A 25,778-nucleotide genomic window follows, 5' to 3' on the forward strand; every position below is an offset into this window, starting at 1 on the left:
TTCGATATTTACATTATATGTACCAAAATATATCGAAATCATACCCTGGAGTCGATTTTTTTTTTTTTTTTTTTTTTTTTTTTTTTTTTTTGGTATGGCTCTCACGTGTATTCTTCCTATGCAGAATCGCTAAAGTTTTTCGCCCATAAAAAAGAAACGACACGGTCGATTTTCTTGGGGTTTCAAAATTTGTGTTCTGCATAACAAAATACGTCCAATCAATACCTTGGGGTCTGGTACAGAGAACTTTTATTATTTCTGTGTGACTGTGTAATTAAAGTCCCACTTTCAAAATACTGTAAAGAAAAAGAATCACTGGTCAGAATGATTTCAAATTTGTACTGAATATACCTGAAGACGGGGCAAATGGTATGGCATAAGAAAAACGAAAGTTCCAAAGAGTATCAATAGATGGTGCTGTAAGCAATGTAACTAAAGTAAATTCGGCTACAAGTGACATATTGAATCGAAATACGACGGCTTTGACATGAGTTACACATTAATCTAACTGTATTGTTGAATATGCATGATTGTTTCGGTTTGGTAACGGAAACAATGACTTCCAAGTCAGACCTTTCCATGGTGCATGAGCTTTCCACTAACAGTGCCACAACTGTTGAATGACTTGGAAGTCATTCTTTCCATCACCAAACCAAAACAATCATGCATATTTAACAGTACAGTTGGATTAATGTGTAACTCATGTCAAAGCCGTCGTATTTCGATTCAAAATGTCACTTGTAGCCCAATGCACGTTTGCTATGTCGTTTACAGCGCCGTCTATTGATACACTTTGGAACTTTTTTTCTTAAACCATATTGTTTCTCCCTTCTTCAAATATATTCAGTTCATATCTGAAGTCATTCTAACCAGTGGTTCTCTTTTTACAATATCGATATTCTGAAAGTGGGACTTTAATTATAATCACCCTGTATATAAGAACTGACCAGTACTGAAACTGTTTGATTTCGATCGTCTAGGAAAGTAATTTTTCAAATTTTCGGTGTATGACGTAGAAGAGTGGGGGATGATGTAGAAAAATGGAACAAACAGGTATTGGCTGCATATGTTAAGTCATGGATCCACGTGTAGCATGCCTTAAAAAGCATTGACTGGACTAAAGATGTTTAACCACTGTCTTTCATCAACGTTATATTGCCTTCTTGCTCCTTCTCTTCTCCGTGTGGTTTACAAAGAAAATGAGCAGCAACTCATGACGTCACAGACCATTCTGTTACACTAAAAAAAAAAATCCGTTAACCGGACAGCGGTATATTTTACAAATATACGGAAATCCTTATGTTTACTACGGAAATCTGTCCGGAGCATACGTTATCCATATGTTACATAGGTACTACCATTTTCCCGTAGCAGGATGTCTTGTTATTTAACAGTATTCCGTACATTACATACGTCAGCTATATGTTATATAAGTCTATCTGTATGTGGATCGTGATAGCCTATATACAGTTTTTTTCTTTCGTATGGGAAGTACGCATAGATGGAACATTTACAGAAAAAGTATTCTAAAACATACATTTTCAGTTTAACGTTTGCTTCAGAATGTTACCTATGGTTGTACGTTAAATCCAGAAACTACAGGATTAACGCATGTAACCTTCGTTTTTAGGTACGCCATTTACTTTTTCCTCTGTGTAGATATTACTGATATAGGACATTGGTTGAAAATTGTCGCTTCTAGAAAATAAAGGAAAGACGAATTATCGCGACATATCATGTACCCTTTTGGGCTTAGGGGACCGATAGAAATCTGCACTTCAAGGTTGACGTTGTCTAACGTGGACAGCATAATTAAGTTGTGCATTGATTTATTTTATTTTAAAAAGTCAATTTAAGTACGAAAATACAATAAAGCGTTCTTTGATCAATCGCAATAATAGGCCGCCTTGTTTCCTAGGATTGAACATGACATGTTTTTATATGGAATATATTTCATTTAGTTGTGTATTTGTTGGAATGGATTGCGTACTAAATATGGAAGAGACTGTTATATCAATGGGGCCTCAGTCATTGCGATAGCGACCGAGTATTCAGTTTAACCGACAGGAAAAGAAAACAAGAGAAATCGAGTGCTAATCTGTTGTGAACACGGGATTTGGTATTTGAATGTAGGAGGCTGCAGTTATGAAGAACAGCGGTTGAATATTAGCCGTTGCCCCTCTCTTGGACACTTTCCACTGCTTTGTGTTGTAAATCAATTGAAGCCAGATATAAATCCCCCGCCAAAGGAAGGTCCCTCTCTCTTTCACAGCCAATAACCGCCGCCCGGCCACTCCTAATCTGCTCTGTAACTAATCTGCGATGATTGATGTAATCCAGTGTGGTGTCGCGTGGGGACACGTGTACCTCCGGCGCCATCCATTCTGTACACCCATGAATAATTGCGCCCTGATTTTAATGCGGGTTAGTCCACTGCAGTTACATTGCATCTCTCATGCGTGATTTTGTCACAACCGTTTCTCCCAATTATTTGATACTCAAATCTCTCCACCTAGCAGGCTTGATTTGTTAGCTTTTGAAACATTGCTTAATTTCTTGGAACACATTGCATTTGTAATATAATGTTAAACAAAAATCATTTTTAAATCACAAAACATATATTTGAATAACAATTAATAATACGTGAATTTCATTATAATATTTTCATATTATTTGTAAATCACTTGCTAAAAATTAAGATTTTTAACTATTAAGTATCACAGCTAACTATTAGATATTTATGTAGCAATTTTCTGTTTAATACCATCACTAGGCCAAATCCCGGGGGGATGAGGGGGACATGCCTACAATCTTGAATCTGGGGGAAACAGCCCCCAATAATCTGATTTGAAATGTTACTTTCATCTACATTGTAAATGAGGATCATTGTGGATGCCTAAGTACCTAAGTAGAAACAATCGAAAAAATTAAATGAAATTTTTAAGTTTTACGTCTCACGGATATGCCGGTGAGGCTAAAGGAGACGGTGATGATTAGAAATGAATGAAATGGTGGAATGAAGAAAGTGGGAGGAAACGGGAGAACCCCGGGAAAACCCACGAGCACGATGTTTGTCCACTACAAAGTCCACACGGCACGAGCTGGGATCGAACCAGGGACCCCAAGCACCGGAGGTGAACGCTCTACCACTAAGCACCACGCGCCCCTTAGAAACAATCGAATTACAAATAAGAATGTATTCAGATTTCAGAGTGTGTTCACAACACTCATTTGTAATATTAATATGTACCAATACTTCATCTACATCGCCTGATATATAATATACAACAGGTTCACCTCAGAAATCAAATTCACGTACTGTAATATGAGTCTCATCTCCTTCCCCCTCCCCCTCAGAATAAGTCTCAAATCTGCCTCACAATGTTGAAGACAACTCTGCTCTCCTGATCTCCAAAGCATTGTCTTTCAACTTCATAGTTAGTTTGAATATCGCTTAAAAAAGAAAATATTATGCGAACGGTCTAACCGGTCCCCACACCCAAATGATGAAGACAGATTTGCTCCGCTTGTAACGTATATTGGAACCACCATTTAAAATGTAACGATTGTTAACTTATTATTTTTCACGTTACATTCCAGCCCACAGTTCATGTAATTTTTAGTTACGTTAACACGATCAAAATACATTAAATCACTATTACCTTTATTCTCCAAACTCCATTAATTATTTGCTTTTTCAGTTGTTATAGCAACGTTTAAATAAACGACTATCTGCTGTTATAATTATGAATGCAGATTACACCTATAAAACCTAAAAACCAACATATATTTCAACTATTGAGATTAAATCTTATTTCTTTCTATTTAGAATCAACAACATATCTATTCTTTTCTTCTTCTTCTACACGACAGATTGTGTACTTTTATGCACCGTTGCCTTAAACCAAGATATAAAAATAGAAGATATTCACAAAATAGATATACAATAGGTTGTAAGCTGAACACCATTCCAATCAATTGTAATCTCCTTTGCTTGTCCCTATTATTCTTTCCCCAATGCCTTCATATCAAGACCTTAATGATAGAGTTTGTTCTCATGTTGGTTATAAAATGAATAGTTTAATGAATCAAGTTGTGAGAGACCAATGACATTTCAATTAAGTTTACAGTGAAAACATTATCAAGTTAATAAATTCATATGGGGCCGCGGTGGCTCAGTGGTAGAGCGTTCACCTCTGGTGCTTGGGGTCCCGGGTTTGATCCCAGCCGCTGCTAAGTGAACTTCATGGCGGACAAACACCGTTGCTTGGGTTGTCTCTGGGTTCTCTCGTTTCCTGTCACTTTCTTCATTCCATCATTTAATTCATTACTTATCATCACCGTCTCGTTTAGCCTAACCGGCATAACCGTGAGACGTAAAATCAAAGATTTCATTTTTTTTTTTCAAATTCATTATTGGTAAGGCTTAGGTGAGAATTGTTTTCCTATTGGCTAAGCACGATGCATTAATATTTGACCAAGTTTGACTTATGATTCATTATCATCTTTCTACATCAAAATTCTTATTTCCTTACTTTCACACATGTGTCCTCTAAGGTTCCCAGGAACAGCAGCACTAGTTCGGGCCATCAGTTAATCAAATTTTGAGTGTTTTATTTCTATTTATGATTTGGGTCTAAATATCTCGTACATTAAGTTAAATTTGCTATTAAATCTTCCAAGAATTTACAATGTACACGGTTTATTGCCTTTTTAATAACGAATATCTTATCTATGCACTAACAACATAACACTATTTTACACCAACAAGCTTTCAATATACAATCTGACTTCTACTTTTCAAAACGCTTTACTAATTTCAATTCGATATATTTGATGCTTACAGATTGTAAACTCAAATAGTTCTTTTCAACTCTATTTTTTGGTATCCCAAAATCATATTACGTATATGAAAAAGATATCACACGATTAATGGGTCGAAAGTTTAGTTAATGGTGTTTATATCGTGAAATGAAACGATGGAATCTTTTTCGTTTAACGTCCCACGATTATGCCATTTCGGCTAAGGGGGACGAGGATTAAAGTAAAGGATGACGGAAGAATGGGTGGAATGAGAAACTGGGAGGAAATGGAATAACCCCGGGGAAACCCACTGACACGACGTTGTACTGAGGATCGAACCAGGGGCCCCACTCAACAGAGGTAAGCACTCTGTCACTGAGCCACCTTCGCCCCATATATCCATCATTGTATAGATATAACTATTCCCTTCACTCTTAAGAAACTCAGTACATCATTCACCTCAGCGATTTTTTTTAATCTTCATCTCGAATAATGATTTCTCAATCTTGTTCTAAAGTATCGTGAATAGTCTGTTCCCATCCCTATACACACGTTCTAATGTGCCGTTACAATCAACGTAATAAAAATTTCGTTTGGAGGGACCCAATATTTTTTGAACATACTGTGTCCTGTAGATTTTTTAATATATATTTTTCGGTCCATGTAGTAAATTCATTTGTTCTTTACTTAAATTAAAATCGATGTGGAAAGCTTTAAATAACCTAGTAGGAATTATTTTTCGGGGAATAATATCTTTATTTATACATTATTTTATTGTAAACCCTGTGTATGTGCATTTCAAATGGATGAGTATTAAAATTATACACATTAATGCTATACGAAAACATAGGCCCGCAATTGGATATAAATTCTTGAAATTATTCACCAATCTGATCTTTGGCAGAATAATTTAGACCCAATTCGTCCCTCTGAGATGCTCATATCCTCCCAAAATCCGGGTTCATCCAGTTTTTACTATTTTCTATTCGCTTTATATTTTCCGCTATGAAAATTCTTTGTTCTGATTGGAACTATTTCCGACGCTAATATTAAGGCGCGCTTCTTTTCACTTCTCTACTTGGAAAGCATCAAGCCTTACCAAGTAAATTCGGCTCCAGAAAAAAATTGGACTTTTGATGGGAGAAGATGCAAAACTCAGGTAAAACTGCCAAAAATAGTTATATAAAAGACTGGAAAGTCATAGAGAGTCCCAGGAGTATTGAAATATCACATAAAATAGAGTGAAAATCGTAAAATAAGGAATCTCAAGTCAATGACACCATTATTACATCTACAAATAGCTATGAACATGAATTGTAATGAACGTATTAAATTTCGGCTTTAAGATAGTTTGAAATTCAGTGAATTAAAACATTTAGAATATCCTTTTTACCCCTCCAAATTCGTGTAGGGTACGATAGGCCTGTCCATTTATAGTTTGCATATATAGTATATGTGATTTTTTATTGTTATTAACATGACGGTATGTGTAGGTTCTTTTGTAGTTAAATTAATTTTCATGATGTCAGTGTAAGTTAGAACAGGGACTCTCATTTATTCCTAAATTGACCAAAGCTCCAACAGAAATGGGCTGAACGATTTTTTGTGAGGGTTCTCTTCCCATCAGGAAAGGGACCTATCTTTCTCTTCATTAATAGCCATTGACAAAAGATAATTTAGTTGATAGAAGGGGAACCTGACTCTGAATCTCTCCTCCCCTTTTCTTAGTTCCCGAGATGTTTTAGAGTTGTGAAATTGGATATTTGTTCAGTGTACATATAGTTGCAGTGTGTGATAAGATGATTTAACATGTGTAGTGATATGTATTAATATTTGTTTTCTTAGTGCATATTGGATATAGTATGTACGTATGTGTAGCTTAGTACTTTGACCTTAGAAGTGATGTGTGATCGAAAGTGTGATTCATTTATTTATGGACAGTATATTGTTTAATTAGTCATCTCTTGTAGTTAGTTTAAATAGATAAACCAATTCGCAGCGCAAATTCATAGTAACACTGTAACGTAATTACTTAGTAGATTACTCATAGTTATCGATGACAAAGTAAAAAATTTATTTAATAGTTCAAAGTTAGTTTCGAACTATTAATACCATCTAGTGTCGGGTTAAAAACTATTCGCCGCTAGGTTTTTGTTACTCCAATACTTAACGATCTGGTCAACATGAAAATGACCCTTCTTTTGCAATAGGTATTTAAATGATTTACATTGTAAATGAACGTTCCTGAAAAGCACAGTTATTTATATCTTCCAGTAATCAAATTATTAATAATAGTCAACTTTGCTTTTTCCCCATAACTTGAAGTTTGTCTATATGGCTTTATTTTGTTGTCAGACTGCGGTTTCAAATTATCTCTCTCCGTTGCTTTCTGTGAACGATCGCATTGTTAACATTTTCCGAAATATAATTGCATTTAGTAAATGATATTGAATTTTTGTTACATACAAAATAATTCGAAGCCCTAAAGTGAAATATATTATGGTTTGTTTGAAAGAATCTGATATCAGTTCATACAAGCTCAAGTGTGTTGATTAACATACTATATTAATGTGCTGATTTTAATATATATATAATGAGACTGCTTTGAACAGTCTTGCGCATATTAGTAGAGTATAGGGTCTCTGAAAATAAATCGAAACTAAGGAAAAGTGAATAAAAATAAATATATGTGAGTAATGATAATATTAATTATATATATATATATATATATATATATATATATATATATATATATATACCGTTATATGGTAGTGAGTATGAATAAATAATAGGACACCCATGCATATATGTGCCCAGTTGTAACTTTTGCTACAAGGTATTGATTGTATTTATATATATAATACATAGTACAGTAATCATTACGTCACAGTAATTGTATGAGGATAATGTGTTGCGAAAAAATGATGGATTGTATTTTTACTTTGTGGCTTGACATTTGATAGTAAACATACATACTAAGTGATCATCCGACCTAACGATACGAATAATGGTCATATAGCAAATGATTCCGGATATTTTTCCAGTTAATCACAGAACAGAATAACCGTTTGCAGAATTGATACAATTTGAAAATACGCGTTCATTTTATATTTGCGATACTACTCTGCAACTAAATTTTTTTCCCACATCACCTGATTAAGCTAAGTTTACTGCTGTTCGCAGAAATGACAAGGTGGATAGGATCGAATAGTATAGAAAATGTATTACAGTAGAATCTCGTTATACCGTACTAGGGCGTCCAAAATCCCCAATGTCCATGAATTTTCATTTCTACTTCTATTAGATATAAAGATTTGAAATTAGTTGACGCCTCAAGGGACGCCTTACGGATTTGGGAGCCACTAGTAAGATTTGGCAGACAACGTACTAGTACAAAATTTATTTTATTTAATTTTCTTTAAAGTTTGGTATATCCATGTTAGGATTTCTTCTGTTTTTTTTAAGTCTAGTTTTCCATACTTTACTCGTAACTCTTCTCAGTTTCTAAGAGGTCGGATATTTTTTTATTTAGAAATTCTAAATTAAGAGACCACACTTACCTTCCGACCGGACCGGCCGTAGTCTGAGTGAATTGGTGCCGGAAACGGTTACTATTCAATCATTTCACAGGGCTTATTCCTTGTGAGATGGTTGCCTAGAAGGCACGGACTCGTATTTAGTCACTCAGAGACCCTTTAGGCTACATATTTAGTACGCCACCTTTCTCGGCCGATGAAAGTATATTTGGCTGTGAATTGTTGTATGTCGAAATTCGACCACTTATCTTTGCAGTTTTAGTGTCCTAGCTTATTCTTTTGGTGCGCCGCTTTCTCTTTCTCTTTTCTATATATCCATATATTATCTTCAATTTTTTAAAATTTTTCAACCCCCCAAGTTTTGAACTTGACAAATATCAACCATTTAACATATATCTTTCGAACCTGAATTATCAACTGAGATGTCGGGAGACACGATTCGTCTAGGTATTCGTTGATGTTGAATATTAAGGAAACTTTTTTCATCATATTTTGACCCACTGCAATAGCGAGCGATGTTTCTGTACACGATTAAATTTTACTTTCGTTTCTTTAAGATTATCCATTTGGAATTCTTCGTTGAATTATCAGTCATTTCTACTTTTGTTTGCATTGGTAACAATAAATGTGAATTTTGTCATAGTAGTTTGGGCCCAAAAGTAGTATTAACATTTTAGAATCATATATTTATACATATTTTGTGTTTATGTGCCTGGCATACGATTTTAATATCTACTAGTCTAAATAGAATGCTTGAGAATATTAATTTTATCATTATGTGCGGACACTTAATTAAACTTGTGATATATTCGGATTTTCTTATGTGAAGTGTTGCAACCTAAAAATTTAACTTGTCGGGGTTATTAATTTGAAAGTTTAGATAATTATTGAGTATATGTATGTTAAGATATAAATATGTGTGAAATATAAATAGGATATTAAAATAAAAAGTATAATGTTGAATTGAGTAAACAAATATATGTAAATGGTCTTGGTACCTACCCCGAATGGTTCTTGGTTGCCATAGTTCCGTAATATCCGATAAATGTAGACTGTAAGTGTTAGAAAATACCGCCGCATGTTAGATATTCTCTCTAATCTTTGTAATATTATTAAGTAACATATGTAACAGTTAACATTGTCTATATTACACTAATTACATGTAGCATTTAATTAAGGCAGGTCATCGTAACCCTAATGTATTGCTAAATCTACTTTCAAGTTAGTAAACTGAAATCCTCCTGTAGAATTGCATTTCGATTCCTTCCCTTCCATACGAATCTTCAAACTTGATCAGTGTTTTCCCCCTCAGTAGTCGTGTTCTCAATAAAAACAAAAGTCCTTCTGAACTTCTATGTATATATTGTGTGAATCCAACGATAAATGTGTGCACCTGGTAGTACAAGATGATATTAACTGAAAGATAGTCAGTAAATGGGATAATAAGTTAATGACAGAATAAGTAATATTAGTCGCTGGGATATTAGTGACAAAACTTTGCTCTCTAAACCCTAGAAATGGGAGAAATGTATCGATAAATACTTCTACGGACAGAATATGTGTCAGCTACAATGTGTAAACATAATCTCATGTGTGTGTATGAAAATGAAATAAAGTTAAATGCATGGACACCAGAAAGGGTGCTGCAATAATACATGTGATATAGTTCGTCTAGAGCTACGAGAGAGAACTCGTGTAATTACTAAAAAAAAATCATAATTTTATTTGAGATGAAGACTCATTTTAACCCTCAACTCGTTTTTTTTTTTTCTTCACTCATAATATTGCAGAATGTAATCATATTCACGGACTTATATTTCCCAAAAGTTAAATAAATAAATATATATGTTTTCTTTTTTATCTGTCTTAATATAATAAAGTCTTGACTGGTAGACCCATCGGAAAACGACCATTAGGAAGACCTAGGCGCAGATGGGAGGATAATATTAAGATGGATCTCGCAGAGATAGGAATACAAAGTAGAAACTGGATCCAATTAGCTAAGGATAGAAGTCAGTGGAGAGCTTTTGTGAACGCGGCACTGAACCTCCGGGTTCCATAGGCCACAGAGTTAGTTAGTTATATATATATATATATATATATATATACCATTGCATTGCTGTTGTTCAATTTCGTATGTGGATTGCTATATTTATATGTATGTTTATTGCATGTTCATAAAATTCTGTGTTTAATTTCTCAATAGATGTAATAAATGTTTGCCAATTGTAGTTAGATGGTTTCTTTAAACTATTTTAACGCATGTCGATACGCTGTCCTGTATGTATGTGAGTGTGTGTGATAAATTTAGTTTTAAGTGGTAGCATTTAATATTGATTTACTATGATGATGTTTATAATAAGTGTGAAATAGCATGTTATGTGTACTACTGTATGAAGGAGGTCATGAAAGATAACTAATTCTAAATTAGTCTGAATCGGCTCTGGTAGGAAAGCCAAAATAACAGAATGACTCTGAATAACGACAGTCTTTTCAGAAATCTCAAAAGTTCTATTTGTGAAAATTAAGTACATGACTTTGATTTTTTTTTTTTTTTTTTTTTTTGCCTGATTCAAATGTGTGTTCGATCTTCATTATAAAATTTCAAATACTGGATAAAGGTTATTTAACGTTTGGAAATGACAGGCAAACGATTAAATTAAAACTTCTCGTCACCTGGGCTGGGTTAGGGCAACTCCCACTTGTGCAGTTGCCTGGATCCAGGTCGGGGTAGTATGAGGGAACATGTGTCTCTCCAGGATCATTTCAGAAATGATCTTCAAGTAATAACATTTGAATATGAATAACCTTTTTAATAACTATTCAAGTTCCTTTACCATATTTCCGTAATTATCCAGTAATCCTTTATCTCTAGTTCCTTCTTCCTTTCTCCTTTTCCTCTTCCTCTTTTCCTCCTTTCTCCTACCTTCTTCTCTTCTTTCTCACTATTTCTTTTCCTCTTTCTAATAAAACTGAAGAGGGATCGTGACTGGGAGTTATCGCTATAGACACGGTCATTAACTTGCTTTTATATTCCTATTCGGAAGTCCGATATGAATTAGTAAATCCTAAAACACGCATATGAAGCAAGAATTTCAAAATCCATTTATTTTTATTTCACACTTACTAAATTGTCATAATTACATGATTTTCAGTTTAAAAAATGAGTCAGCGACTTCCCCTGCTCCATTCACGATTCTACGTTTTCTCTTCAATGTTTAGTTATGTACCCACTCGGTCAAGATAAAGTTATGTATAATTTTAAGGTACATGTCCAAAAGTAAGTAGCCAAGTTGGCTCAGTGGTAGATCTATTGCCACTGGTGAGTGTGGTAACTATTTGAAACCATGGCAAAGGAAATTTGTGATAGACATCGTACGTTTTCTCGGGGTTCTCCGGTTTCCTCCCACATTATCATTCCGCTGATACTTTGATCATCATTCACTTGTCTTAATCATTCGTCTCCCTTAAGCCAACGGGCATAATCGGGGACGTTAAACTAAATAAAGGTAAATAAGTTTCTAGTATCCGTTATCTATAACAGAGCTATAAAATGTCTGTATGTGATACTGTGCGCAATATTCCAGGTTCTTCTTTTTGCACCTTTCACGTAGAATCCGTCCGAACTCAAAAGTCTCACAAAATTCGAGTGCATCGTATGAACATCTTAGAGGTGCACTTCCACAACGTTTTCTTCCATTTTAAGAAGTAAGTCAAATATTTATAAACATTAAAACCTCATGTTTAATAATTATTCTCGATGAAAAGTCTAAACACCAAATTTCATGTCTCTTGTCCTAAGGAATTCAGAGATATAGATTTCTTCTTATCTCTTGTCTGCTCTTCTTAGACAAATATGAAAAAAGAGCTTAAACACGTGTCGAATTATTTTAAATGAGAAGTTCAAACAGCAAATTTCACGTCTCTAACCTTCAGAGATTCTCAGGTATAGACATCTTAATATAATAATTTCCACCTTTATTTCTTCCTCATTATCGTAAAATTGTTCACAATTCCTTAGTTGTATATACCTTAAGTCACAAACTCTATGTACTGTTTAAATTTGAAGTTTCTATCTTAAGCTATTTGACCTAGGCGTTGATGGATCAGTCAGTGATTCGAGACTTTTCTCTTTTGCATAGAGAGTAATGAGAGATATGATATGTGAATGAAAAGCGAAAGAAAGAATAGGAATACGTCCTATAGGAGGAAGAGCATACTGAGTAGCTGAATGAATACTTCGGAGTAAACTCAAATAGTACTGTATGAAGAAGGAACAACCAAGCCACGAAAGACTGACAAAAAGTGATAAGTCCAATTATTGCCTCCTTCGTCCCCTCCGTCTCTTTCCTGCCTCCAAGTTGGTCAAGTGGAGTGAAGAATAAATAAAAAGGAGGGGCAAATTTGGAAATAACAATGTACTTGATATAAAGGTAAAACCTATTAAGACATAATTGGATAAGAAAACGTCTTATTGGAGGGGAATAAGAGGTGCATTTGTAGGAGAAGAAGTGGGAAGAAAAGAAGATTATATTTGATGAAACGTATTGAGGATTGTAATTCTTCCGTTGAAATAATGAGGTTAACATACTTGTGTGGTGTAAAAGACCTTTCTGTGGTAACAGAATACTTATGATGCTGATTAGCATAATGACTGTAGCTAAAAATAAAAGTTGACTCTTTGAACAAGTTGTTGGGAAATTGCTGCCACAGATGTTTCTGGTTTCGATGATGGCTGCTTAGAAAATATACACATACCGTGTAGAACCAATTGGTTCATTGGGTTCGGTTTTCTTCTCAAGACTTTAAAGGTGTGTTGACAAATGAATAGGGTTAAATTAAGTTACATTTAGTCGGAGTATAAAAACCTTACAATGAATATGTGAGTAATTGTTAGGAGTGTGTCAGTATTAGAATCATGTATCTTCGTTAGAAGGCAAACAACAAAATATGTAATCTGCTAGTTAACAGAGTACTTTTAAATAAATAAACAGTCTTTTCCATCATGCCCGTGCACTGTGCGTGCAGAGCATAGGAGAACCTGACTCGCTAGCAGGATCCCCTCCACCAGTAGGTTAATTGGTAGGCACTCAGAACTTCGGTCTGAAAGCGCCGAGGGCGTATTCCACTCCCTTACAGAATAGGGTTGCATTGCAATTGCAAATCAAGGTAAAAGGACATAACCTCGACAGTGTACTAAGTGCACGAGGACCCATTGTTTACATCTGAGGAACTACGGACGGGATACATTTAGCGTAGCCGGTTTAAACCTTAGACCCAACGGCTGTAGCACATCTAGCTAGCGCGTGTAAAATGTGGAAGTAGATCCTTTGATGCTAATGTATTAGGAAGGAATGACGCACGTTTTACCGTCAGAAACAGTTATCCTCGATTTTCTCCTAATTTACCCGCAGGCATGCAATTTTAATTAAGTTAATATAACCTATCGATTGGGGTACGCATAGTCCTATCTTTGCATGATGTTATAGTTAAAGAACAATTAATATATCAAAGTCAATCTAATTTTTGTCTATGTTTCATTAGCTATACGATCTATTGGTGTTTTGGTGGTGTCATAATGAAAAGGTTGATAGCGGGTATCAGTTTTATCTTCAAAGATGGAGTGGTTACTACACAAAAAGTACAAAGTTTACAAACAATTTTTTTCTCAATTTTCTCCAAAAACTATGGATTGGGATGTATTCTCCTCTATATTATTTTTTGGGGGTGCTTGGTGATATGTATAGGTTTGGTATATGTAACATCTTTGGATAGTTTTTTGTTAAATATTAATAATATTGTAGATGATTTCTACCTTGTTATCGTGTGTATATATAGAAGATTTATTGCAGATGTATTGCATACTATTTATATGGCGGTTATATTGCATGTATACGCCAATTAATTAAATTTAGGAATATTACGAGGGTGTAATGGAAAAGAATTATCCACATATATTGAATGATGGATCTAACTTAGATGAAGAAAATGACTTGCGTAAATGCAAAACCTCATGCATAGTTTCCGATAAAATGGAGAAAAACGATTTTTTTGTAAAGTTAGGAACTGATCCTGCATCAGTATGTCTCTCATTGAAATGTACGTAACTGATAATGAATTGTGCCCCCTTTAAGTTCTTCATCATGACACCAGCAACATGACGGTACAAAGCAGAGATGGGTACTCTCACAAATTTTTACCCTCAAGAGGGCTGCCTCACTCACCCTCATTTTAATAGATGAAGGTGTGAATGGCGGTGAGGGAATAAACAATATTTGAGTACAAGGGCGAGTGAGTGTGAGTGTAAGCGAGTAGTAATGAAGTGAGTGAGGGCGAGGGCGAGTGAGTCTGAGAATGAGCTAGTTGATTGAGTGTGAGTCTCAGGGAGTCGATTGAGGTTAGGAAAAATACAAAGTAATGTTAATAAGAAAAAAAAACATAAAATTATCGTTAATTGTAAACTTCCGTTTTCTGTTTAATTAAAAACAATATTTAAATAGATCATATCATGCTGAACAAAATAAAAAGCTTCAGAGTAAGCTCTCATGCGTAGTTTTTGAGAAAATTGAAAGAAATGGAATAAAGTGTGTTTTTCGTTGCAAACAATAACAGATAGATTTTTTTATTTCTTCGGAAGTTATTGTTATTTATGCATGTACTGAATACAATATACTGTTAATCAGCAGATTGTTTCCATTGCTGTTTGTCTGTTCCTACGATAGACTTCTTTTCGTAACCTAAACTTGAAGATAATTTCTTGTGGTCACCAATTGACACTTCTGGTTCTTGTGGTTCAAAAGAAGTATATCTTTGCATAAGTGTTGATTTTGTAGTGTCCCTAATGTAACCACAGTAGATTAAAGTCACGCCCTAAGATATATGTATACCACGTAGTCTGGAGCTTTCAGTGCATAACATTGGTTTAATGTCCAAAATTTCAGGACATATGAGTTGCAGTGGGTCAGGCCTTAAGGTTAGTGTAAAAGTACAAGTTTTGCCGATAAATGTCACTACAGTCTTCGTATCTCCCCCAAGAATTTTTTTACCTTTCAAGAAAATTTACAACTTCTCTTACAACATTCAATCTAGAGACTTCAAATTATTGGAGAAGGAACTTCATAACCTATTAAAAGGAACAATCCGTGCCAATTTTTTATTTAGAATTTTCTTCATTGTTGAAAGAGTTCAATTGTTAAAGTTTTGGATATCTATTTTAACAATCAAACCATTTCAACAATGAAGAAAATTTTAAATAAAAAATCGGCACAGATTATTGCCTTTGATAGATTATGAAGTCCTATTTCTAAAAATTTGAAGTCTGTAGGTTGAAATTTGTATGAGAAATCGTGAATTTTCGTGAAAGGTAAAAAATACATGGGAGAGATACGAAGACTGTAGTGCCATCTATCGGCAAAACTTGTCCCTTTAAACCAACCTTAAATCATTTGATAGCTGTTAGTTGAATGTTTAAACAGGGTCATAATTTCTATAGTCAGATGTAAGGTATTATGCCGCAAAGATGAATTCTCTTTTTCTTTGACACACCGTTATAGTTGATAATTTAATTTCATATAAAGATGAAAATTTGCTCAATGTGAAGAAATTTCTGCTGTTTTTAGGTAATATACATTATCAAAAATATTGTTCAGTCCCTTTCGTGCTCAAAATTTCGATATACAAAATGCATCTCGCAGTGGGCGACCAATCACAGCAATCGCACCGTAAGCAGTCAGAACATCGACAATGACCTAAATATCCATCACCAAACAGTAGAGACTTGACGTTTGAGTGACACAAAATCATTCACTTGATCCAATATCAAACTGCAATTACCCACTGAAACATAACGAACTCCAGCAATTTCCGAAGCGGTTGATTATGGCTAATGAGAAATGGATAAATTAGAACAACAACGTGCGAAAAAGATTATGATCGAAGCAAGGACAAGCTCCATAGTCTGTTTCAAAGTCCACACTGACGTCACGGAAAGTTATGCAGTGCATTTGGTGAGATTGGAAGGGGATCTTACATCACTAGTTGCAGCTATTGGGCATAAGGATAGATTCGGTTCTGTACTAATCACAATTATTACGAGAACCTAAAATTTAAAAGAAACCACTGAAATTGGTCAACAGAATGGATTCGGAAATCAAGCTGACACTACTAGACTACATATTCCTAACAGAACAAGATGTGTTAGGCATGCGCCATTTATGTGTCCCAGCTACTTTTTAGGTACCCAACACTTGGCACATATGATATTCATATACTAAGTATGTATTTCAGCTTCCTACAGTTTTAGGTACTTGTTACATCTAATTGATATTTGCAACTATGTACCACAAACATATCATTTATATACCTCGTTCAGTTTCGCACTCTAACAGTCATTTGTTTTTATGTCGTCCCTTGGGACATATATCTGTCATGTTCTATGTACGTCCTTTAGGTACATACTGTTTCAGATACCCTAACAGCACAACATGTGGTACGCATGAGCCATTTAGGTCTTATAAATTCATCTCCCACATTTGATGCATTTGTTGCTTCTTTTTCTAAGCGATTGTGTACTAGAAGCAACAAACACATCAACTTTATTAGATGGCAACTGTCGCCAATCATTTGAAAGTGAATGTGCAAGAATCATGAAATAAAGTAAATAGACACTCGTCATTTTGTCATAAAATTACATGGCGAGCAGATTTTACCTTATCCCAAAAGGCTATAGTCGAATATACGCGATTAAAGGAGCATTCTGATTAGCCAAATTCAAAAGACCTCAACAATTTATCCCTTTACAAATGACGGTATGTTCATTGCCTCCGTGCACAAGTCTAAAGAGCATGCGGCTAGTAATCCAAAGGTTGGTGGCTCGCGTCCACCCTGGGTACATTTTTTACTTGTTTAACATGCGGTTTAGACTCGCCTTAATGTAAACTAATTACGCATATAGGCGATTTAACATATTTTGGTGGAGTAATTTTGTGGTTCATTGACGCTAACGGCATTGCTAATATACCTAGAACATAATAGGCACTTTCCGCAGGAACATGTGAGGCATGTACCTAGGGTCGGACATAGACTGTGATTATCAATTGCCATCCATGTGATTTCTTTCTCAGAGGTACATAAGGCACATACTGAACCTATTCCCGTGTACCTGAGGGAACATGATAGACATATGCCTGCTATGTATTTGTGCTGTTAGGGATATCTTTAGCGATCCGTCATAAATTGAGAAAACGATAGACTCTTACCCATACTGTAGACATTTAGTGCAAGAACACCTGGAATTTTAAAGAAACAAATGGAACTGGTCTTCACAAAGACTGTATACTACATTGACACCACTATATCGTGTACATCTTTAATGACCCATCAGAAATCGAGAGAACTTAGATTGGAGATTTTAATGCATCCATGATCAGACTATCATTTGAATGAGGTCTCTACAGAACTCATTGAATGATATTAAGTTAATTTCAAAAGAGGCCTGTGAAAATGACGAATTACATTGTTTTGACGGAAACCCAAAGAAATTGTGTAGCGTCGTGGTTATGGTATTGCCGAAAGTATATGAGAAGGCTATCGAGCGAGATCTTGAATATGTTTTTTTCATAATGATATTTTCAAATCACAATAAATGTCTTTTTAATTTTGACCTTTAAAGACAATATTTTTTACACAATTTCATATAACAACTTTAGTATTGGATTTTCAATAAATATAAGTGTTAAGTTAGACCATTTAAATTTAGTTCCAAATAGTTGATTCATACATCCTCAACTAAAGCTTAAGGAAGAAGCTGGTTTGCTTTCCTTTAAATATCTTTCGTATTGTTCATTTTAGTTTTAACTGGGAAGAGCTTCCCTTTAATATCTAATGAGAATGGTGAACTGTCAAGTGTTTCTCGGGAGTTATGAAAATTATGCAGAGCTCATTAATCACCTTACATGCGCACGTCCAATTAGCCTAAACAAGGGCCGGTGACTTGACCCCTGTATCGACACCACGGAAGCGCCAAGGAGCTCCAGCCACCGTGAGATTACAAGCAGCCAACTTTCGGTTGTTATGGCAACGAAGAGGACGACGGTAATTTACTTGACAAATGTTGAAATGGATCCCTTCGACTAATTTCGGGAGTCGACGTTTGCGCTTCACAGAATTCTAACTCGGCAAACAATTTCTGCTCCACCAGAAAGGAGAGGATTTTACGTGACTCTTGGTATCAATGTCATATCTAATATTCTCATCCCGAAATAGAATTACAACAAACAGATACCCATGCACTGAAGGTATTTTCTAAGTATCTTTTGCGGACGTAGGTTCTGGTCCATTTATGTAATGTATTTACAGGATTCCACTGACCCAATACAGTAGACTTAAGCTGACCAATTCTTTTTGGCTGTGGCTCTAAAATATAGAAAAAAATTAAAAATGAGGAACTTGAAGAGAAAGGATTGCTTAATAAGTACTTATTTGTATCAATTGGTGCTATAAAATGGAATTGGAAGAAGAGGGGTTTCATATTTAAAAAGCTCTCCACCCACCTTTCCTTGAAAAGACCTGCATTCTGTTCTCTACTCGGAATTAAATTAAGTAGATATTGATTTTCTATTCCCAATAGAGATTATTATTTGTGAAGGTCATTTCCAAAACCCACCAAGTTCATAGTAGTGGTTCTTGTGAAAACAACGAAATGTATTACTATAACATATTGCGTAGTTTGAGAATAATTGTGATATTGTAAGTTCTTTTAAGAAAGAGTTGAGTTGAGTTGATTTTGAGTTTGACGTCCCGTTCAGCAGCGAGGCTATATGAGACGTGGACCTACTGATTAACGTGGAATCCGAACCACATGAGCTCCCGCCGAGAATCGAACCCGGGTCTCCCACGCCAAAGGCGTGTACGCTAACCGCTTAGCCACGGAAGAGGTCCTTTTAAGAAAGAGTTTGATGTGATTTCCCACCATATTATTATTATTATTATTATTATTATTATTATTATTATTATTATTATTATTATTATTATTATTATTATTATTATTATTATTATTATTATTATTATTATGTCAGCTACACTGTTCGACAAAATTCAACTTTTTTTTCTGGGGTTGCAATAGCTGAATTATATGTCAACAGACATCCTAGATGCGAATCTGTAATTTGTTTTGCTCTGTCACGAACAGTTTTGAAAATATTTTGTGATATATGTTTTACCATCTGTACTGTAGTAGATGTTATATTACGTCTGGTATTACTAAATACAATTGACTTTAATTTTTTCCATAAGTAGAAGCTTTGCTTTGTATATACTTAAACACAAACAGACTATTTGCTAAGGAAAACAATATATTCACATAAACAAACCACATACATGTTACAGTTTCGCCAACTAACATTACTACACTTTCATCAGACACTATGAGGTAAGGAGAAATGTACATTCTTATATACAAACAAGAGCTGAGACATCTTGCTTCTGATTGGCTCCTGGCGGCAGCGAATTCCCTTCAAGTATTCTGATTTGAATATTTCTACACCGAAGCTTTCTATCTGTTATCAATAACACACACAAAAATGACGATCTTAGAACAACTAATCTAAACTAGCAATTAATTAACATAAATAATTAAATAAATATATAAACATACACATCTATCTATCTATTTATCTATCTATCTATCTATCTATCTATCTATCTATCTATATAAAAACATATAAACATATAATTACACATACACTTAAAAATATATACACATATACATATACAAATACATATATCCATATATAAATATACAATTACATACACACGCACACACACACATACATATAGATAACTAATATTGACTAATAAATACATAAACACATGTAAGACAATCAATATATATACAACCATGATAGATATATGTATTCAAATCTTATACTTTAAGTTTTTGTATCAACCTATTCCACTGTTGGTCGACGATCAGTCCTGAGTTCCAGTTCATTGCTTTATTACCCTCCATTTCTATAAACGTGCCTCCTTCCATTTCCTGACTATGTTTCTATCTTCTTGATGTCCGTCAAGCTGGCTCGTACAAATTTCAAATTCAAACCAAAACGGTACCAAAAGTTTGTACCCAATATGTACCAATTTGTACCACCAAAATTAGAATTTGTACCCCTACCAATTTCGAAAAAATTGAATTTTTGATGGCGGGCCAGCTTGACGTTAAGCTGGACCGCACAATTTATTTTTCTTTCCAATTTGAACCAGAACGGTACCAAAAATTTGTACCCAATATGTACCAATTTGTACCACCAAAATTAGAATTTGTACACTCACTAATTTCAGAAAATTAGAACTTTTGATGGCAGGCAGCTTAATGTCAAATTGGCCCGCATATTTTTTTTTCTTTTCAATTCGAACCAAAGCAGTACCAAAAATTTGTACCCAATATATACCACTTTCTACCACGAAATTAGAATTTGTACCCCCACCAATTTCGAGGAATTTGAGTTTTTGAGGTAAAACAAATGACGTTAAAATAGTCTCTACAACTTATTATTCTTTCCATTACGAATCAAAAGGGTACCAAAAATGTGCACCCAGTATATACCAATTTTCACCACAAGATTAGAATTTCTACCCAATCAATTTTTGGGTAAAATTTGAATTTTTGTAGCAGGTCAAGCTGACCTGCACAACTTATTATTGTTTCCAGTTCGAATCAAAATGTTATCAAAAAATTGTAAGCAATATGTACCAATTTGCACCACCAAAATTAGAGCTTCGAACCCCACCAGCTTCGAGAAAATTGAATTTTTGAAGGCGGGCTAGATTGACGTTAATGCCCCAAAATTTGACGCTGCCCCCCTCAATTTATTATTCTTTCCAATTCGAAGCAAAGCGGCACCAAAAATCTGTACCCAATATAGTTACACCAATTCATACCACGAAATTTAAATTTGTACCCCTACCAATTTCGATAAATTTGAATTTTTAATGGCAGGCTAGCTTGACGTCAATTGGCTCGCACAAGTTATTTTTCTTTTCAATTCGAATCGGAAAAAAATTGTACCCAATTTGTATCATCAAAATGAAATTTGTACCCCGCAACAATCTAGTTTTGAGTTTTGATTGCTCGAGAAAACTTGATGTCGAATCTTGCCTCTCGCGACGCATTTCTTTTACAAATTGGAATCAAAATGTTACCGAGAATTTGTTCCAAAGGAGTACCAATTTATACCACCAAAATTAGAATTTGTACCCCCACCAGTTTCTAGAAATTACATTTTCATTGCGATCTGGGTGGCACGCAAAACCTTTTTCTTTCTTTATTTTTTTTGGGGGGGGGGCATTCGAATCGAATGAGCACGCGTAATTAGATTTTCCTTGAATTCGTAAAAACGGCACGAAAAATTTGCATATAACTTGCATCAGGAAAATCATGTAGGACTAAAGATCAGAGATTGTTATTCATCGAACAGGCAATTTGTCACCAAGTCAAATCCTCCAGCGCAAGGGCTTGTTTAGAATTCAAATGAAAAATCTCTTAAAAAATTTAGACAATTTGTAACAAAGAGCTGGAAATTGTACCTACACCAATTCAATAAATTTGAATTGTTTACTCTAATATGTGTATCTATTTGATATCAAGGTAGTCAGCAAAATTGTATTTTTTGTTTTAAATTTGACGTCAGCATTTTCCAAACGAATTTTTAACTGGTTCCATTCACATTTTTACTCTGGTGCTTATTATTGATGATGACTCAGTTTGTACCAATTTCTATCAGCAAAATTTCAATTTAGACTGTTATCGAAACGGAGATATGTGTGGATGGTGGCGACGTCATAGAAAACTGATCCTCTGAACGAGTTCTATAATACAAATTAAATTTCTCAATAATCACAGACGGTTTGAGAAAGGAATCATCCACCCATAAAATATTTTGGGGTTCTGAATATGTGTAGATATCTGACTCTCTCCCTCAACCAAGTTGTACAAAAGCCAATGCTATCTATTTAATCTACGGCCTCTCCAAAGAATTATTTTGTGATGGTGGTTCCCTTTAGTCTTTCTAGCCTGTCGAAAGAATACAGTCGTCGGCCAATTTGATCCGCCATAAAAAATTCAAATTTCTAGAAATTGGTGGAGGTACAATTTCGATTTTGGTTGCACAAATTGGTGCATATTAAATATAATTTTTTGGTAATGTTTAATTCAAATTGGAATGAAAAACAAGTTGTGCTGGCCAGCTTTACCCGCAAAAATAAATAACTAATAAATAAATAAATAAAATTTCTCGAAGTTGGTAGGGGTACACATTGTAATTTTGGTGGTAAAAGTTGAAACATATTGAGTACAAATTTTTCTACGGATTTTTTTTCGAATTGGAAGAAAATAAGTTATGAAGGTCAGTTTAAAATCAACCTGGCCTGCCATCAAAAATTATAATTTTCCGAAATTGTTAGAGGTACAAACTCTAATTTTGTTTCGAATTAGAAAGAAAAATAGTCAAACTGGCCCGCCAACAAAACTTCAAATTTTTAGAAATTGGTGGGAGTACAAATTGAAATTTTGGTGGCACATATTGGTACATATTGGGTACAAATTTTTAGTGCCGTTTTAGTTCGAATTGAAAAGAAAAGTATATTGTGCGGGCCAGCTTGACGTCAAACTGGCCCGCAATCAAAAATTCTAACTTTCTGAAATTGGTAGGGGGTACAAATTCTAATTTTGGTGTTACAAATTAGTACATATTGGGTAAAAAGGTTTGGTACTGTTTTGGTTCGAATTAGAAAGAAAAATAAATTGCGCGTCAAATATTCTAATTTTATGAAATTGGTAGGGATATACATTCTAATTATGGTGGTACAAATTGGTACATATTGGGTACAAATTTTTTGTACTGTTTTGGTTCGAATTAGAAAGAAAATTACATTGTGCGGGCCAGCTTGACATCAAGCTGAACCACCATCAAAAATTCTAAATTTCTGAAATTGGTAGGGGTACAAATTCTAATTTTGGTAGTACAAATTAGAACATATTGCATACAAATTTTTGGTATCGTTTTGGTTCGAATTGGAAAGAAAAAGAAATTGTGCGGGCCAGCTTGACGCCATCAAAAATTCATTTTTTTCGAAATTGGTAGGGGTACAAATTCTAAGTTTGGTGGTACAAATTGGTACATATTGGGTACAAATTTTTGGTACCGTTTTGGTTTGAATTTGAAATTTGTGCGGGCCAGCTTGATGGACATACTTCTTGGCCTAGAATTTCTACTTCATTCCAATTAACTACATGTTCCGTGTCCCTTACATGTTTATACTCGTAGACCGCATTTTTGTTCCTCTTTAGCCTAACGTCATCCTTATGTTGTTTTAAACGCTCTCTTATTCTTTTTCCAGTTTCCCCAATATAACACATGTCATATTCGCTGCACTGAATTTTATAAATCACTCCTTTTTTTTCTCCATCAATATTCCTTGCTCTTCTTCTCTCTTCCTCCTTCTTTTTCCCTTATTACTTCTAGTAGTCTCTTGCTTCTTTTTCTATAAGTTGAGATGCCTCTCGTCCTCTTAAGTATTCTTTTAATGATTTAAGTATTCTGTTTCTTCTCCCAAACTTTCTATCCCGCACCACAGTTTTCTTCTTTCTTCTATTCCTCCTTCACAATGCTCTCCTTCTCGGCTTCTTTCTTCTCTTTCTTCGTTTCTGTTCTCTCATCTCCTTCTGTATTTTAACCTCTTTCTATCGTATCCATTATTCTCCAGCTGCTTCTGTTCTGCATTGTCTCCTTCACTGCTTATTTGCATAATGCTATTCTCCCTGTTAATAATGAAATTCCTCTTGGTCGAGTAATCTACATCACTTCTGGCGTGGCAATAGTTTCCCGACTTGCAACTTTTTTGATGCCATTCTGTGTATATCATTCTTTGTTATCTCCTTATTCTCATATCCAGGAAAATTATAGCCTCTTCCTTCTCCACTGAACATGATTAGTGTTGACGTGAAGGCTATGTTTCCAAGTCTAAGAAGGAACAACATCGTTAAAGTTATTACTGAATTGATGCAGGATAGAAAGATCAATGGTTGGAGGGAAGAAGGTCTGAAGGGGGCTCTGAAGATTATATGGGATAACAGATATTGTGTTATAGGTGATAAGTTAGTGAAGATCAAAGGAGGACTAAGCATAGGTTCCAGGTTAAGTCCAGTGCTAGCAGAAATTATTATGAATGACTGGGAGAAGAAAGTAAGGATGAAAGGAAGTGACAGATTAGTGTTTTTTGCTAGATATGTTGATGATTGCCTGGAGAATTGAAAAGGAACTGTAGGGCAATTGGAAAAGTTTGTAAAAGAAATTGAGGATCTAGAGAAAGGCATACAACTGAAGCTAGAGGTACAAAAGGAAGAGGCTATAGTTTTCCTGGATATGAGAACAAGGAGATAACAAAGAGTGATATACACAGAATGGCATCAAAAAAGTTGCACGTCGGGAAACTATTGCCACGCCAGAAGTGATATAGATTACTCGACCAAGAGGAATTTCATTATTAACAGGGAGAATAGCATTATGCAAATAAGCAGTGAAGGAGACAAGGCAGAACAGAAGCAGCTGGAGAATAATGGATACGATAGAAAGAGGTTAAAATACAGAAGGAGATAAGAGAACAACAACGAAGAGAAGAAAGAAGCTGGGAAGGAGAGCAAAGTAAAGAAGGAATAGAAGATAGGAGAAAAATGTGGTGGGAGATAGAAAGTTTGGGAGAAGAAACAGAAATCATAAAAAGAATACTTAAGAGGATGGGAGGCATCTCAACTTATAGAAAAGGAAGCAAGAACCTACTGGAGGTAATAAGGGAAAAAAGAAGGAAGAAGAAAGAAGAAGAGCAAGGGGTATTGGTGGAGAAAAAAGGAGTGATTTATAAAATTCAGTGCAGCGAATGTGACATGTGTTATATTGGGGAAACTGGAAAAGGACTAAGAATGACAACATAAGGAAGACTACAAAACAACGTAAGGATGACGTTAGGCTAGAGAGAGACAAAAATGTGGTCTACAAACACGTAAGGGAGACGGAACATGCAGTTAATTGGAATGAAGTAAAAATTAAAGGCCAACAAGATAGAAAAATAGTCAGGAAATGGAAGGAGGCATGTTTATAGAAATGGAGGGTAATAAAGCAATGAACTGGAACTCAGGACTCATCATCGACCAACAGTGGAATAGATTGATACAAAAACTTTTATATATATATATATATGTACTGGTTGCAATAGATTAATAAGATCAGAAATGGAGTATATTCCTCGAACACTGAATCAAAAATCCATTTTTCGCTATACATGACTGTTTTTATCCAATGAAGATAGATGTTGAAATCGGAAATGATGAATTTTAACCACTTCCTAATTCAACAGAGGGTTAAGGGAAAAGGTGGAAACTATTTCTTG

General features: G+C 34.8%; 1 protein-coding gene across 1 annotated transcript; it reads left to right on the forward strand.

Annotated features, from left to right (window-relative positions):
• Positions 1-24,319: 24,319 nt before the first annotated feature.
• Positions 24,320-24,646, forward strand: LOC145692618 (uncharacterized). Its single transcript, XM_081767941.1, has one exon. It carries the CDS (start codon positions 24,320-24,322, stop codon positions 24,644-24,646), a length of 327 nt encoding a protein of 108 aa, XP_081624067.1.
• The last annotated feature ends 1,132 nt before the right edge of the window (positions 24,647-25,778 follow it).

Source organism: Thermobia domestica, chromosome 8, assembly GCF_964235325.1.
Source record: "Thermobia domestica chromosome 8, izTheDome1.hap1.1, whole genome shotgun sequence".
NCBI lineage: Eukaryota > Metazoa > Arthropoda > Insecta > Zygentoma > Lepismatidae > Thermobia > Thermobia domestica.